The 17,523-nt window shown below is 39.1% G+C and overlaps 1 protein-coding gene across 2 annotated transcripts in view; it reads left to right on the top strand.

The window, feature by feature from the left end:
- LOC132433535 (solute carrier organic anion transporter family member 1B3-like) overlaps positions 1 to 10,360 on the top strand; it is a 58,531-nt gene extending 48,171 nt beyond the window's left edge. For both annotated transcript variants that reach the window (XM_060024399.1, XM_060024400.1), the window contains 3 exons: positions 3,466 to 3,530; positions 8,072 to 8,189; positions 9,241 to 10,360. In XM_060024399.1, coding sequence (XP_059880382.1) covers positions 3,466 to 3,530; positions 8,072 to 8,189; positions 9,241 to 9,436 — 379 coding nt within the window. In that variant the 3' untranslated portion in view covers positions 9,437 to 10,360. The remainder of the gene's footprint in view (positions 1 to 3,465; positions 3,531 to 8,071; positions 8,190 to 9,240) is intronic.
- The last annotated feature ends 7,163 nt before the right edge of the window (positions 10,361 to 17,523 follow it).

The following is a 17,523-nucleotide window of genomic DNA, read 5'->3' on the forward strand; positions in this document are numbered from 1 at the left end:
GGTTCTAGGGGCCACGGATGGAACTGTGAACAAAAGTGATAAGGGCTCTCCTTTCACTAGCTTTCATTGGGGTGAGGGATGGGAGAGTGGATGGGTGTAGGAGAAGAAACAATAAATAAATAAGCATGTAAATACACAAAAAAAAGAAGTGTTAAGCATTAGGAAGAAAAAATCAGAGTAAAAATATAGAAAAGGTAATAAAATTTTAATGCTTGGAAATACAGATGACAGGAATAAGGAAGGAATTCTTGTACTATTCTTGCAACTTTTCTGCAAGAATAATTAATTTCAAAAACTTTTTTCGAAATAATTTCAAAAGCATTTTTTTACAACACTGTTTTAAAGAAATGGTAGTTTCAGACTGTTCCCTCCCAAGAATTTGAAAGCTCAACCAACTCTGTGAATCTTTAAAAATTGGACAGGAGTTATAGAAGATGACTCATCATAAGAGCCCCTTTCCTCTTAGTAAAAGCCACCCTCTCTGCAAGAATAGTTAAGTTTTGAAGAAATCCACATATTATAGAATAATTGAGGCTAAAGCTATGATCTGGATGTGCATGATAAACAACCTACTTCACTTCTACAAAGTGTGGTTAGTCTACCAAGTGCATTTCTGGGGATTTTATTCAATCACCTGTCTGAGCCATTGAAAGAGATGGATCACCAAACTAGACCACGACATTCCATGAGCATCTGAACCTCCAGCCTCACTAGGTCAACGGCCTGCATCTCCAGTAAAATGCAATTAGCTAATCACCATGCATCCAAAAAAATTAAACATTAAGAAGCCTAACAGCCAAGTCTACAGTACATTGCTCAGGCCCTTGGCAGAGCCCTCCATCACTAAATTCTGGTGAGGAAGGAGGCGCACTGCATCTTCACTAACTAGGGTTTTAATTACCCTCTGTCTCTGTAAATCGCAATGGCAGGGTCTGCTTTAGTATCCCCATTCCACTGTCACCACAGCCTGACTTGATGTTCCCCCAGTGTGGGAAAGGGGAGACCATAGATGAGAATAACCTGATGAGGAAAAAAGAAAGGAAAAAAGAAAAGCAAAGAAAGAAGAGGGGGTGGAGAAGCAGTACTAATTCAGATACCTTCCATTGAAAGTCATTTGATGAGACCTGAATAAAGATTGAGGGTACAAATCATGCAGATATGAACAGGTGAAGAGCAATCCAGGGAAGGTAGCAGTGGAGGTAAAAGTCCTGAGGTGGAACATACTTGACATGTACAAGACCAGGAGGACTGTACGAAGAAGAAAGAGGTAAGAAATACAATGAGAGAGCAGGCATGGTGCAGAGAGCACAGACCCTATGGATCACAGTAAAGACTCTGGAGTTTACTCTCATTGTATTAAGAAGCCAGCAGAGAGATCTGAGCAGTAGAATTATACAACTATCTTATCCAATTAGAAGATCACTGCCTGTTGGGTGGAAAATATGTCTTTGGGAGGCAAGAACAGAATCAGAGGAAACAGAAGGCTATGATAGGAGGTGCTTTTTGTGGAGAATCCATCCTGAGAAATGTTGATCAAAATACAGAGCTGATCACTGTCAGATTGAGGCAGGACTCATGCTGCAGTGACCAATACTTTACATGATAAAAATGTGTGTGTGTGTGTGTGTGTGTGTGTGTGTGTGTGTGTTGAGAGTGTGCATGTAAGTATGAGCATGAGGGTCTGTAAGTGTGCATCCATGTGAATGTAGGAGTGTGTGTGATTGTCACTCTATATGTGTGTATGTGTGTTGTGTGTCATTATATCACATAAGTCTATCATTTCCACTGAGTTGTCTAAGATTTCAAGTTCCCTTTCAGGAAGATATTATCACTATCCCCAAGTCCGCTCAATTCTCCTACACACTAGCCCTCTCCCTGGGTAAAAATACAAGTTGATAGCAAACATCTCAATTTTGCCTCTATTGCATCCAGCTTGTAAGCCAAATACACCCTTTAAAAAATCAACTGCAATGAAAAGTGACACTTCAGGCACTTGTCACAGAAAATTCAACCAGGAACAAACTGCATTCTCTCTCTTCCCAAAAGCCCTTTTAAGAAATCTGATTATTTGAGAGAGATAGCTAACTGGACTAGTTAGCTGTCATGGCTGATTCCCTCATGACAATTTCCTCAGCGAAGAACTCACCTCTTTGAATAACATGACCTCATCTACTTACTGGCATGGCTTCACTTCCCTCAAGCATAGTGTTTTGTGTCCTCAGCTCGGCTAGTGGAAGTGTCCCTGCCTTTTGCAAAAGCAGAGGAAAAACCCTTTCCATTCATTTTCTTTCTTAATACATAACTCTGCTGTGTTTAATTTTTATTATGCTATGTTTAATTTTTTATCCTGTTTACTTTTATAAGCTTTCTTGAATACTTTTGAGAATCTCACTCAAGGGTAGCTCTCCTACAAGGCTTAAAGGGCAATTTTGTGTAAAGAAAATTGAGGTTTAGAGGGCTAGCTTATTACATTGTATCCTCACAACACACAAGATAAGACTACTTAGCAGATAAGGAAACTGAGGCTAAGAGAGGTTGAATGACTTATCTAAGGCATTTAGTTACTATAAACATGATTTATCTCTTTATATCAATAACAAAGACTAGCATAGAGTCTCCTAGGAGGCACATGGCAAATGTTTGTTGAATGACTAAATTTACTTATCTCTGAACACATACAGTCATTCAAGAAAAAAAATAAACCTTTGTATCAGTTAATTCAATATTTCGGTAAAAACAGAACTTCTGAGCCTCAGTCACCCTCCCCCATCTTGCCACTATAGTCAGATAATTTATTTTGCTTGATATGTATTAGGTTATTACAGAGTTGGTTATATCATCAGCTCATTGAACATAGAAATATGGAATTGTGGAAATAACTTTCTAAATGCAAAAGTGAGTTAAATTGTGAGAGGATACAAGTGTATTTGCTACCTTTAAAATGACATTTAAATACACTAGACAGTAGAATACAGATATCTTTTTAGACCTTCCTGGTTATATTATGTAGTTTATGAATCATATTAGTCAACTTTTCTGTTAAGAGCAATGATAGAAATGAAGTAGTAAAAACAGTTCTGCTCAGACCAAGACCTACATAAAAGTATTTGCTCTCTCATATGGCAGGTGTCAACTGAATAGATCACATGAAATCACTGTCTTCATAGATATCATAAAGTCTATTCCAACCACTATCTCAGGATTTTCTAAGGATCAAATGTGGAAATGTTTGTAAAACTGTCTTGAAATTGTAACACATTGAATAAGTAAAGAAATAAGAACTGTTAATATCATTCAGATGTTTGCTTTCTAAAACAACTGAAAATATAACTTTAAATAATATCTGCTCTTCACTTGAGGATTTTCATTAGATCATGAAGAACAACACTGAGAAATGCTTTAATATTTAGCTCAATCTGGTATTTTAGAGATGCTTAATGTTGCTTTGCCTTTATCTTATTTCAGAAATGTTGAACCTGAACTGAAATCACTTGCCATGGGTTTCCATTCACTAACTATTCGAACACTAGGTATGATAAATATGTAGATGATAAATTCCAGGTATAAATTTTCATGTCAAAGCTCAAAGACTGAATGTAACTGATTTCCAATTATCAGAAAGTTTCTTTAAAAAGGTATAAGTAAAATATCATTTTAATGTTTGTGGTAAATGAAAAATAATGAGATAAAGGAGAACTAAATGACCTAAAAGAGAATTTCATTGTCAGTTCTATTTAGAATCAATCTGTAAGAAAAAGGCATCATCATAGTTGTATTATATCCTTTCTAAAACAAAGATCAGTGGTCTCCAAGAATTTAATTTAAGACTTAGGAATATTTCTTCCCATATGCAGAGTGCAGGACCTTCCTTCTATGCTGAGGGGCGTAATGCCCAAAACAGCTCAGGAGACCTGGGAGATTGTGCAAAACAACAGATGAGGACTTTCACAGTCCCTCAGACTAGTTCTCTAAGGCTGGGGCAGATAACCTTTAATAGAAATTTAAAATGCAGAAGGGAATGGGTGTTACTGAACTCAGGTCTGGCTGTTCCCTGTTCAAAAGCCAATATTTGAGAGGCAAGTGTTGGTAGAAAGGAAAGTTGCTTTAATCAGAAAAGCCAGCAATCTAGGGAGAAGGCAGACTCATCCCAAAACCATCTCTGAAGATTCTGCTCAGCCATGATAGTTTTTAAAGGGAAAAAGGGGAAATAATCTCAGTTAATTATTAAGGTAGGAGGTCAGATTCCTCATCATTTTTTCACTTCATGCAGACTTGCTGACTACTCCTGATCTTCCTTTGGATGCTATCTTGCCCATGTGGTCTGCTTGCAAGTTTGCTAAGGGGGCACTGGGGATAGAGAGTCAATCATTTTTAATTACTTAATTCTTCATTCCTACTTCTTTTAATCTAGGAAAAGAATCAACAGGTTAGGCAACGCATGGTGTGCATTAAGTAGAGCACAAGTCAGGAGTTAGGTTAAATGTTACCTAGTGATCTGATTTTTATAATTAAGGTTTAAGGGGAACAGAAATAGACAAACAGAAAAGGAGCAAAAGAGCTGCTTGTCAGACATCATTCCATTCCATGGGATTAGGGATGAAAGTCCATCTTCTATAATTTCATGCCGACAAAGGGCATTGTATTCTTAAAGTGGAAGATGTCGACATGGATCTGTAGTATCTTTTTGCTGATAATTTTAGATGCCCACCTACACATACAGGCAGAGTAAACTACAATTATTTTGATGCCCACAAAATATAGATTATCATGAGCAATAATGTTAATCCCATTATCTGAAGCCAGTTCTTGGAATTGTGCTAGCCATAGATGGAGCAGCTTATGGCATGGCTACAGGCTGGTCATTAGGCGGTTAGCTTTTTCTCTTTGGTGGCAGTTATGGTATCTGCAACACAACTCAGGGATGTACATCAGACACTGGAAAGATTCTGTGACTCTGCTGTCCTAATCATTAACTGCCTGAGCTTGCTCTTTTGTGACTCAGGAAGGCCTGGGAGACTTCATCTTTTCTACAAACAAGAGGCAGGGGACATGGAGGGAACTTTGTACTTGCAGGGGCCCACAGGGTTCTGCTTGGTTTCATGGGAACTAAAATTCTAGAACTGAGCATCTTAGAATGGGGAGTGCTCTGAATGAAAGAAAGCTCAGGAAGTTGTATTTTGTTGTTGCTGTCAAATAGTAATACTATAGAATCTAGAGGCTAAAGGCCTATTTCTAAATATTCAGATGAGGTGATTAGTACAAGATTTAGAAAATTATCCTTTTCCCTTTGTTGCCATTTGCCATTTATACCATACAGTTTCCTGTTGGTAGCTTAACAACTTCTAACCTAACCCCTGTGCTACTGCTTTTTAAGACCTGTTTACATTATATGCTTATTCCTGGGAAGTAGGAAAAGGACATGATTGCTCTAGGAATTGGGGTAGGCAACTGATCATGGCCGGGAGGCAACCACCGATGGCTGAAAGAAAAGGAAATGGGAGGGCGTCAATCCCTGGGACTCTTGCAAGCAAAAGAAAGAAGCATAACTATGGCCAAGTTACAATGGAGCAGGTGTCCAACAAGTATATTTGGGAGAAAATCACAGATCCTCAAAGGTAAAAGGAGAAAATATAAAAGGTATGGGAGAGAAGGAGAAGATGGAGGTACTGTAGGATAAGGGCTGTGAGTGAGCTACAAAGTGCTAAGAGTTCTAAAGAGGACAGTTATTTCCAGCTGGCAGGAATAGTGCAAACTTTATGGAAGAGGATCATATAGTTGGAATCATACCGTGAGTAGTTTTTCAGACTGCCTTCTTTCAGTTAGCTATGTGCATTAAAGTTTCTACCTTGTCTTTTGTAGCTCTCTGTCCAATCCTGGCAGTTCCTCTAGATCCAATGGAGATGCCTCACTCCTAGAATCTAAGCTATAGAAGTTAGCAGATAGAAAGAGAATTTGGGGAGCTAGTATTCCTTCTGATATGCTGAAATGAGATTGAGAATAGAAGAAGTTCCTCTAGAGACGTAAAATAGAAAAAAAGGAATTTTGCTATTCTGATTTTGAGCATCCTATTTTGATATGTCCAGTATATGGCCCAATGGAATCTAACTCTTCTAGGGGAGAAATACATACTGAGGACCAAATGTCCGGTCACAAACAACTGTCTGAATACAATGTAAATTGTGGAAGGTATATTAAACTGAAACAGGTATTTGGAAAACAAGTTATCTGAAGTTTTAAATTTTCAATAATATAAGACCAAGTTTGTTACCTGAAACATTTAATTCATTAAGTTTGATCAAACCAGTGCTATTTTTATATAAGAAAAATAAATTGTTGGCACATAGTTTTCATTTTTCAAAGGAATGGCTTAGATTTGTAGAAACCTGTGAATTCCTAATCCAGTTTCTCAGTAACAGTTTTCCTCAGATATATTCGTCTCAGACACCAGTTCCTTGACATTCTAAGATTTCTCACTCTCAGAAAATTGAGACTGATTAAAAGTAAATGAAATTGGCAAAACTGTAAACTATGAATCACTACCATTTTTATGTAACAATATAAAATTTGAAAATTAGCATATCTATAAAATCTGATCAAGTTACTAATGCTTAGAATTAGGAGTCAATGTCAGAGTTTATTAAAATAGCAGTAAAAGCAGATGGGCACTTCTGCTATAAGACAACATGTGTGTTCCTGAAAATCCTCAAATTCTGCAAAATCATAGCTACAAATAAAAACTGGGTTAGGTACAGGCCACTGAAGAGACCTAGGCATCATTATGATCAGAACATCAATAGAAGCAAAATTCAGCACCACAGGCCCTTGGACAGCCCAGGCTGCTTCAGGAGGTATTAAAAATGAATACAATCGGGCTTCCCTGGTGGCGCAGTGGTTGAGTCCGCCTGCCGATGCAGGGGACACGGGTTCGTGCCCGGTCCGGGAGGATCCCGTGTGCCGCAGGGCGGCTGGGCCCGTGAGCCATGGCCACTGAGCCTGCAGGTCCAGAGCCTGTGCTCCGCAATGGGAGAGGCCACAACAGTCAGAGGCCCTCGTACCGCAAAAAAAAAAAAAAAAAAGAACACAATCAATAGAGAGAAAATGCTTCATGACTCCAAGAAGGTGGGAGTGGAGCCCTCAGGCCAAAAAAAAAAAAGCACAGCCTACCAGGAGCCTAGCACTCAGTGAAGCTGGGCCTGTGCTTCTCTGGGGAGGAAGTCCTAGTGTTGGCATTCACCTTTTTTTTTTTTTAAGATTTTTTTTTTACATGTTGGGGGTAGAAGTTTCTTAATTAATTAATTAATTTTTGCTGTGTTGGGTCTTTGTTTCTGTGTGAGGGCTTTCTCTAGTTGTGGCAAGCGGGGGCCACTCTTCATCGCGGTGCATGGGCCTCTCACTATCGCGGCCTCTCTTCTTGTGGAGCACAGGCTCCAGACGCGCAGGCTCAGTAGTTGCGGCTCACGGGCCTAGTTGCTCCGTGGCATATTGGATCCTCCCAGACCAGGGCTCGAACCCGTGTCCCCTGCATTAGCAGGCAGATTCTCAACCACTGTGCCACCAGGGAAGCCCCCACCTTTTAATTTACTTAAAAATAGAGTTGAAAAATCTCTTGCCTTTGCAGCAATTGAGCTGAGAGATTTTCCCTTTCCCTGTGAAGTTATAACTCTACTCCTGCTATTCTAGCTGTCCTTCCTTGCCTAAGAAAAATTACATATGAACCAATATAACTTCTATGTTTTGCTGACAACATTCTCCTTTTTACCAACCAGGCTTAAGTTAATTGGCATTATAAGAAGAACAATGTACAGGCATATAATCTTCCTTCTTCCCTATATGTGTTGGCATGGTGAGGGTAGATAAAAGATGTCTATGCTATTGTATGTGATTTGAGCTTTGGAGATTCCTCATAATCTTGATTCTTGAGTAGAGTTAGGCCAAATCAATGGACAAGTGCTCCAAATTTTTTTTTTCAAAATTTTTGATTTCTACATAATCCAAATATATCCGTGTGGAATATCACTTTTTCCTTTGAAATATGTTCCTTGGGTTGACATCTTCTCATCTTATGTTGCAGGAGGAATTCCAGCTCCTATATATTTTGGGGCTCTGATTGATAGAGCTTGTATGAAGTGGTCTGTCAACAACTATGGGAAGCAAGGGTCTTGTCGGATATACAATTCCACGTTATATGGGTAAGTTGTCATAAATATATTTCATTAATTGATTTTGTCCTTTGACTATGTTAATTACTAAAGAATGAGATATTTTCAGTGTAATATTAGGAATTATAGCTACCATTTAATAAACTTTATAAACAACACAAAGTTATAGAATTAATTCCATTCAGTTAAACCTAATTATTGTTCAAAGTATCTTTTGCATAAAGCTTCTCAACATTTAGTTAATAATGTTATGAGGCGACTGCTTCTCAACCTACCAGGTCAGTGGTCATCAATCTTTCCTGCTCATTATAATCACCTGAGGAGCTTTAAAAAATATTAATTTATTTTTTTCCTTTTTTTTTTTTTTTTTTGGCTGTGCCATGCAGCTTGCAGGATCTTAGTTCCCCAACCAGGGATTGAACCCGCACCCTTAGCAGTAAAAACATGGAGTCCTAACCACTGGACCACCAGGGAATTCCCCCAAAATGCTAACTTCTATTTTGAAATACTTATTTCAATTTTGATTTAATTGGTCAGGGGGTGTGGCCTGGGGAATGGGAGTTTTAAAATCTCCTTAGGTGATTCTTATGTTCAATCAAAGCCGAGAATCCTTGGACTAGACCATGTGTACTAGGTAATTTTATGTGGCCTTGTGAAAAATTTTCAGTAGACCACAGGGCAGGGCTTCGTAGACAGCAAGCCTATAAGGTAAACACTGGCTCCTGGTTCAATATAAATGGATTCAATCTGATTATCTCACAGTCAGTTCATTTCCTTTATAATCTGTTCTCATTACACATGAACTAATCTGTCTCTGAGAAAGTTAAACATTCCAAATATACCTTATTTTACGGAAAGCACTTGGGCAGATCGTGAACCATCCTTAGTTTCTGTGGGTTAATCATCCTTTAAAAATAATCACAAACTTCTTATGCTCCAATCAAAAGAATCACTGAAATTGCTACTTCAATGTTTTTATGTAAGATTTCAAACATCATTTTTTAAAGGCCTTCTGCATACTGAAGAGCAACACTGTAAAGTGTTTTCCAAGTAAAAACTGACTTTTTTTCTCTTTTCACAGAAATACTTTCTTTGGCTTGACTACAGGCTTAAAACTCCCAGCTCTTGTTTTATATGTTGTATTAATTTCTGTTATGAAGAAAAAATATCAAGGAAAAGATATCAAGACATCAGAAAATGAAAGAAAATCCGTGAACGAAGCGAACTTAGAACCGTTAAGTAGTGATGCCGCAGTGGACCGTGAAACACATATTTAAGGGGAGAAAAAAATTCTTCTGCTGCTGTGTTTTCAACTAACATTGTATTAATTGAGTAGGATGTTATTTCTGAGCAGTTCCTGGTCCCTTCACTGACAATTTTCACATTCTATACTAATGATGGAACAATGAATCACCTATGAATTTATGACAATGAAACAAACTATAAATGGGAAAAAATGGGAGTACTCATTGTTAAGGTGTGGCTATGCATTTGTGGTTAAGATTAGAATATGTGATCCATACAAAGTTAAAGTGAAAGGTATGGTTAATATGTAATAGAAGAAAATGTATTTGCTCAGGTAATTGTAACGCAATAAAACCGGTGACTAGAAGATAGGTAGAGGTGAAAAAGGAAGAGAGAAATTAATAGTCTAAGTAAGAAGAAAAGCTTAATACCTTTCTTTTTAAAACAAGAACCAAAACCAGTTTGGACAATGTTACTCAAGCCTAAAGTCTAGTATGATGGAGGGCTTATGCTATCGTGACATCTGTCATTCATGTGTTAAGTCATATATTTCCCAGACCTTATTAATTTCTAATTTGACTATCAGCACTTGATACATCTTCTTCCAACCTCTCATTAAAATACTGCTGAAGAAATAGAACTAATAGAAAATTTCCAAGCTGCAACTGTCAGACAACATATTACAGAATGTGTTAAGTTTCTTTCAAGCCCATGGATATGGATTAAGAAACGCTGACATTAACCTGAGAAAGCAAAGCCCCTTTAAAAGATGTGTCTTCATTTTGTTTGTCTGCTCTGGAAGAAATGGAGTCTGCACCAAATCATTTACCAACTCTCTCTCAATTGCATGGCTTTTTGTGTGTTTCTGTTTGGTGCACAGAGATCTTTCACACCCTCACAAGTAGGATAAGAAGTAGAGTGAATGAGAACAAATATTTGAATACAGCATTTGCTAGTGATGGCAGCTTTATTATAGTGAATGCTAGAAGTTGTAGTTTTTACTCTGAATAGCAAAAAAAAAAAAAAAGTGGGTCATCAGAATCAACTGTGAAACACTTTTTTAAAAGAAACCACAATCATACACCCACATGAGAGTCTGATTCAAAACATTTGTGATACAGCCAGGACATCTCCTTTAAAAAAAAATTCACATAGAGCCCTTGATAAAGAGACACAAAAAAAAACAAACCACATGACAGGAGAAGATGTTCCTGAGTATACCAAAGCCACACAACATGAATGCTTGCTACAATCTCAGAATTACACTGGAAGTTATATATATTAACCTATTCTCAAACAGTAAACCTGAGAAAAGATTCATTAATCACAAAAGCAGAAATTTGGAAAAATCACCCACAGCTGGTTACTGTGTGACAGGTCTGATGGGATCTTGTATCATTAAAAAAAAAAGACAGAAAATTACAGAGCTGTGTTTTAAAACATTGCAAAGAAAATAAAGGCACTATCTTGAATATTTATTTCTTTACCAATTATCGAATGTCAAAAATCTGACAGGTAAAATGAAATATAACAGTAAACAAAAACAAAGAATTACACTATCTCATGGAGCGCTTTACAATGGTGTGTTAGTTTCTGTTTTATAACAAAGGGAATCAATTATACATATACATATGTCCCCATATCTCTTCCCTCTTGCATCTCCCTCCCTCCCACCCTCCGTATCCCACCCCTCTAGGTGGTCACAAAGCACTGAGCTGATCTCCCTGTGCTATGCGGCTGCTTCCCACTGGCTATCTATTTTACGTTTGGTAGTGTATATATGTCCATGCCAATCTCTCACTTTGTCCCAGCTTACCCTTCCCCCTCCCCATATCCTCAAGTCCATTCTTTAGTAGGTCTGTGTCTTTATTCCCATCTTGCCCCTACGTTCTTCAGGACCATTTTTTTTTTTTTTTAGATTCCAAATATATGTGTTAGCATACAGCATTTGTTTTCCTCTTTCTGACTTACTTCACTCTGTATGACAGACTCTAGGTCCATCCACCTCATTACAAATAATTCAATTTCGTTTCTTTTTATGGCTGACTAATATTCCATTGTATATATTTGGCACATCTTCTTTATCCATTCATCTGTTGATGGACACTTAGGTTGCTTCCATGTCCTGGCTATTGTAAATAGAGCTGCAATGAACATTGTGGTACATGACTCTTTTTGAATTATGGTTTTCTCAGGCTATATGCCCAGTAGTGGGATTGCTGGGTCGTATGGTAGTTCTATTTTTAGTTTTTTGAGGAACCTCCATACTGTTCTCCATAGTGGCTGTATCAATTTACATTCCCACTAACAGTGCAAGAGGGTTCCCTTTCCTCCACACCCTCTCCAGCATATATACGGGTCTTGTTTTTGTATCCATTCAGCCAGTCTATGTCTTTTGGTTGGAGCATTTAATCCATTTATATTTAAGGTAATTATCAATATGCATGTTCGTATTCCCAGTTTCTTAATTGTTTTGGCTTTGTTATTGCAGGTCTTTCCCTTCTCTTGTGTTTCCTGCCTAGAGAAGTTCCTCTAGCATTTGTTTTAAAGCTGGTTTGGTAGTGCTGAATTCTCTTATCCTTTTCTTCTCTGTAAAGGTTTCAATTTCTCCATCAAATCTGAATGAGATCCTTGCTGAGTAGAGTAATCTTGGTTGTAGGATTTTCTCCTTCATCACTTTAAATATGTCCTGCCAGTCCCTTCTGGCTTGCAGAGTGTCTGCTGAAAGATCAGCTGTTAACCTTATGGGGATTCCCTTGTGTGTTATTTGTTGTTTTTCCCTTGCTGCTTTTAATATTTTTTGATTGTATTTAATTTTTGGTGGTTTGATTAATATGTGTCTTGGCGTGTTTCTCCTTGGATTTATCCTGTATGAGACTCTCTGTGCTTCCTGGACTTGACCAACTATTTCCTTTCCCATACTAGGGAAGTTTTCAACTATAATCTCTTCAAATATTTTCTCATTCCCTTTCTTTTTCTCTTCTTATTCTGGAACCCCTATAATTCGAATATTAGTGCATTTAATGTCCCAGAGTTCTCTGAGACTGTCCTCAGTTCTTTTCATTCTTTCTTCTTTATTCTGCTCTGCAGTAGTTATTTTCACTACTTTATCTTCCAGGTCACTTATCCGTTCTTCTACCTCAGTTATTCTGCTATTGATCCCTTCTAGAGAATTTTAAATTTCATTTAGTGTGTTGTTCGTCATTGTTTGATTGCTCTTTAGTTCTTCTAGGTCCTTGTTAAATGTTTCTTGCATTTTGACTATTCTATTTCCAAGATTTTGGATCATCTTTACTATCATTATTCTGAATTCTTTTTCAGGCAGACTGCCTATTTCTTCTTCATTTGTTAGGTCTGGTGGGTTTTTACCTTGCTCCTTCATCTGCTGTGTGTTTTTCTGTCTTCTCATTTTGCTTAACGTACTGTGTTTGGGGTCTCCTTTTCTCAGGCTGCAGGTTCATAGTTCCCGTTGTTTTTTGTGCCTGTCCCCAGCGGCTAAGGTTTGTTCAGTGGGTTGTGTAGGGTTCCTGGTGGAGGGGAATAGTGCCTGTGTTCTGGTGGATGAGGCTGCATCTTGTCTCTCTGGTGGGCAGGTCCACGTCTGGTGGTGTGTTTTGGGGGTGTCTGTGGCCTTATTATGATTTTAGGCAGCCTCTCTGCTAATGGGTGGGGTTGTGTTCCTGTCTTGCTAGTTGTTTGGCATAGGGTGTCCAGCACTGTAGCTTGCTGGTCGTTGAGTGAAGCTGGGTCTTGGCGTTGAGATGGAGATCTCTGGGAGATTTTCACAGTTTGATATTACATGGAGCTGGGAGGTCCCTTGTGGACCAGTGTCCTGAAATTGGCTCTCCCACCTCAGAGGCACATCACTGACTCCTGGCTGCAGCACCAAGAGCCTTTCATCCACACAGCTCAGAATAAAAGGGAGAAAATATGAAAGAAAGAAAGAAGGAGAGAGAGAGAAAGAGAGAGAAAGAAAGGAAGGAAGGAAGAAAGAAAGAAGATAAAATAAAATAAAGTGAAATAAAATAAAGTTATTAAAATAAAAGATAATTATTAAGAAAAAAATTTTAAAAAGTAACAAAAACAAAAACGGATGGATAGAATCCTAGGACAAATGGTAAAAGCAAAGCTATACTGACAAAATCACACACAGAAGCATACACATACACACTCACAGAGGAAAAGGGAAAAAATATATATATCTTTGCTCCCAAAGCCCACCTCCTCGATTTTGGATGATTCGTTGTCTATTCATGTATTCCACAGAGGCAGGTACATCAAGTTGATTGTGGAGCTTTAATCCGCTGCTTCTGCAGCTGCTGGGAGAGATTTCCCTTTCTCTTCTTTGTTCTCACAGCTCCCGGGGCTCAGCTTTGGATTTGGCCCCGCCTCTGCATGTAGGTCACCTGAGGGCGTCTGTTCTTCGCTCAGACAGGACGGGGTTAAAGGAGCCGCTGACTCGGGGGCTCTGGCTCACTCAGGCCGGTGGGAGGGAGGGGCACGGATGCGAGGCGAGCCTGAAGCGGCAGAGGCCGGCGTGACGTTGAAACAGCCTGAGGGGCGCCGTGCGTTCTCCCACGTAAGTTGTCCCTGGATCCCGGGACCCTGGCAGTGGCGGGCTGCACAGGCTCCCCGGAAGGGGGATGTGTATAGTGACCTGTGCTCGCACACAGGCTTCTTGGTGGTGGCACCAGCAGCCCTAGCGTCTCATGCCCGTCTCTGGGGTCCGCGCTTTTAGCCGCGACTCGCGCCTGTCTCTGGAGCTCCTTTAAGCAGCGCTCTGAATCCCCTCTCCCCGCGCACCAGGAAACAAAGAGGGAAGAAAAAGTCTCTTGCCTCTTCGGCAGGTCCAGACTTTTCCCGGACTCCCTCCCGGCTAGCCGTGGCGCACTAATCCCCTGCAGGCTGTGTTCACGCCGCCAACCCCAGTCCTCTCCCGGCGCCGCGACCGAAGCCCGAGCCTCAGCTCCCAGCCCCGCCCGCCCCGGCGGGTGAGCAGACAAGCCTCTCGGGCTGGTGAGTGCCTGTCGGCACCGATCCTCTCTGCGGGTATCTCCCCGCTTTGCCCCCGCATCCCTGTTGCTGCGCTCTCCTCCGCGGCCCCGAAGCTTTCCCCCTCCGCCACCCGCAGTCTCCGCCCGCGAAGGGGCTTCCTAGTGTGTGGAAACATTTCCTCCTTCACAGCTCCCTCCCACTGGTGCAGGTCCCGTCCCTATCCTTTTGTCTCTGTTTATTCTTTTTTCTTTTGCCCTACCCAGGTACGTGGGGGTTTCTTACCTTATGGGAGGTCTGAGGTCTTCTGCCAGCGTTCAGTAGGTGTTCTGTAGGAGTTATTCCACGTGTAGATGTATTTCTTATGTATTTGTGGAGAGGAAGGTGAGCTCAGCATCTTACTTTTCCGCCATCTTGAAGCTCCTCCCCGTTTGTAGATTTTTTGATGATGGCCGTTCTGACCGGTATGAGGTGATATTTCACTGTAGTTTTGATTTGCATTTCTCTAATGATTAATGATGTTGAGCATTCTTTCATGTGTTTGTTGGCAATCTGTATATGTTCTTTGGAGAAAGGTCTATTTAGGTCTTCTGCCGATTTTTGATTTGGGTTGTTTGTTTCTTTGATATTGAGCTGCGTGAGCTGCTAGTAAATTTTGGAGATTAATCCTTTGTCACTTGCTTCATTTGCAAATATTTTCTCCCATTCTGAGGGTTGTCTTTTTGTCTTGTGTATGGTTTCCTTTGCTGTGCTAAAGCTTGTAAGTTTCATTATGTCCCATTTATTTTTGTTTTTATTTCCATTTCTCTAGGAGGTGGGTCAAAAAGGATCTTGCTGTGATTTATGTCATAGAGTGTTCTGCCTATGTTTTCCTCTAAGAGTTTTAGAGTGTCTGGCCCTATATTTAGGTCTTTAATCCATTTTGAGTTTATTTTTGTGTATGGTGTTAGGGAGTGTTCTAATTTCATTCTTTTACATGTAGCTGTCCAGTTATCCCAGCACCACTTACTGAAGAGGCTTTTCTCCACTGTATATTCTTGCCTCCTTTATCAAAGATAAAGGCTTTTCTCCACTGTATATTCTTGCCTCCTTTATCAAAGATAAGGTGACCATATGTGTGTGGGCTTATCTCTGGGCTTTCTATCCTGTTCCATTGATCTATATTTCTGTTTTTGTGCCAATACCATAGTGTCTTGATTACTGTCGCTTTGTAGTATAGTCAGAAGTGAGGGAGCCTGATTCCTCCAGCTCCCTTGTTCTTTCTCACAATTGCTTTGGCTATTTGGGGCCTTTTGTGTCTCCATACAAATTTTGAAATTTTTTGTTCTAGTTCTGTGAAAAATGCCAGTGGTGGTTTGATAGGGATTGCATTGAATCTGGAGATTGCTTTGGGTAGTATAGTCATTTTCACAATGTTGATTCTTCCAATCCAAGAACATGGTATATCTCTCCATCTATTTGTATCATCTTTAATTTCTTTCCCCAGTGTCTTATAATTTTCTGCATACAGGTCTTTTGACTCCTTAGGTAGGTTTATTCCTAGATATTTTATTCTTTTTGTTGCAGTGGTAAATGGGAGTGTTTCCTTAATTTCACTTTCAGATTTTTCATCATTAGTGTATAGGAATGCAAGAGATTTCTGTGCATTAATTTTGTATCCTGCTACTGTAACACATTCATTGATTAGCTCTAGTAGTTTTCTGGTAGCATGTTTAAGATTCTCTACGTATAGTATCATGTCATCTGCAGACAGTGACAGCTTTACTTCTCCTTTTCTGATTTGGATTCCTTTTATTTCTTTCTCTTCTCTGATTGCTGTGGCTAAAACTTCCAAATCTATGTTGAATAATAGCGGTGAGAATGGCAACCTTGTCTTGTTCTTGATCTTAGTGGAAATGGTTTCAGTTTTTCACCATTGAGGATGATGTTGGCTGTGGGTTTGTCATATATGGCCTTTATTATGTTGAGGAAAGTTCCCTCTATGCCTACTTTCTGCAGGGTTTTTATCATAAATGGGTGTTGAATTTTGTTGAAAGCTTTCTCTGCATCGATTGAGATGATCATATGGTTTTTCTCCTTCAGTTTGTTAATATGGTGTATCACATTGATTGATTTGCATATATTGAAGAATCTTTGCATTCCTGGGATAAACCCCACTTGATCATGGTATGTGATCCTTTTAATGTACTGCTGGATTCTGTTTGCTAGTATTTTGTTGAGGATTTTTGCATCTGTGTTCATCAGTGATATTGGCCTGTAGTTTTCTTTCTTTGGGACATCTTTGTCTGGTTTTGGTATCAGGGTGATGGTGGCCTCGTAGAATGAGTTTGGGAGTGTTCCTCCCTCTGCTATGTTTTGGAAGAATTTGAGAAGGATAGGTGTTAACTCTTCTCTAAATGTTTGATAGAATTCGCCTGTGAAGCCATCTGGTCCTGGGCTTTTGTTTGTTGTAAGAATTTTAATCACAGTTTCAATTTCAGTGCTTGTGATTGGTCTGTTCATATTTCCAATTCTTCCTGGTTCAGTCTCGGAAGGTTGTGCATTTCTAAGCATTTGTCCATTTCTTCCAGGTTGTCTATTTTATTGGCATATAGTTGCTTGTAGTAATCTCTCATGATCCTTTGTATTTCTGCAGTGTCAGTTGTTATTTCTCCTTTTTCATTTCTAATTCTATTGATTTGAGTCTTCTCCCTTTTTTTTTCTTGATGAACTTACACTTTAAAGGGGAAGAAGAACATTAACAAGATTAAAGTATAAAATGTTATAATGTTCTATAAATTAAAAGAATAAATTTATATGTGATATGTGCAGTGAAGGAAAGGAACATTAACACATATACAGTAGATTATTTGATCTACTTCAGAACCCAGGAATCCAAAATAAATATTAATATTTAATTCAATGGCATTTATTAAACATGAATACAGATCCTAGGGGAAAAAATTCAACAGAGATAAGAATATGATAAGTAAAATTTTCAAGGAAGCAAAATAATGCAAGATGTAGTTAAAATATGCATTGGATAAAATTGAAAGAAGACAATGGCCAAAACCCCAAATCCATGATAAAGAAGTTACATTTGAAAAATCTGTGAAAATGTGGAAGAAAAAGGTAAAGAAACAATTTG

This window comes from Delphinus delphis, chromosome 11, assembly GCF_949987515.2.
Source record: "Delphinus delphis chromosome 11, mDelDel1.2, whole genome shotgun sequence".
NCBI classification, from domain to species: domain Eukaryota; kingdom Metazoa; phylum Chordata; class Mammalia; order Artiodactyla; family Delphinidae; genus Delphinus; species Delphinus delphis.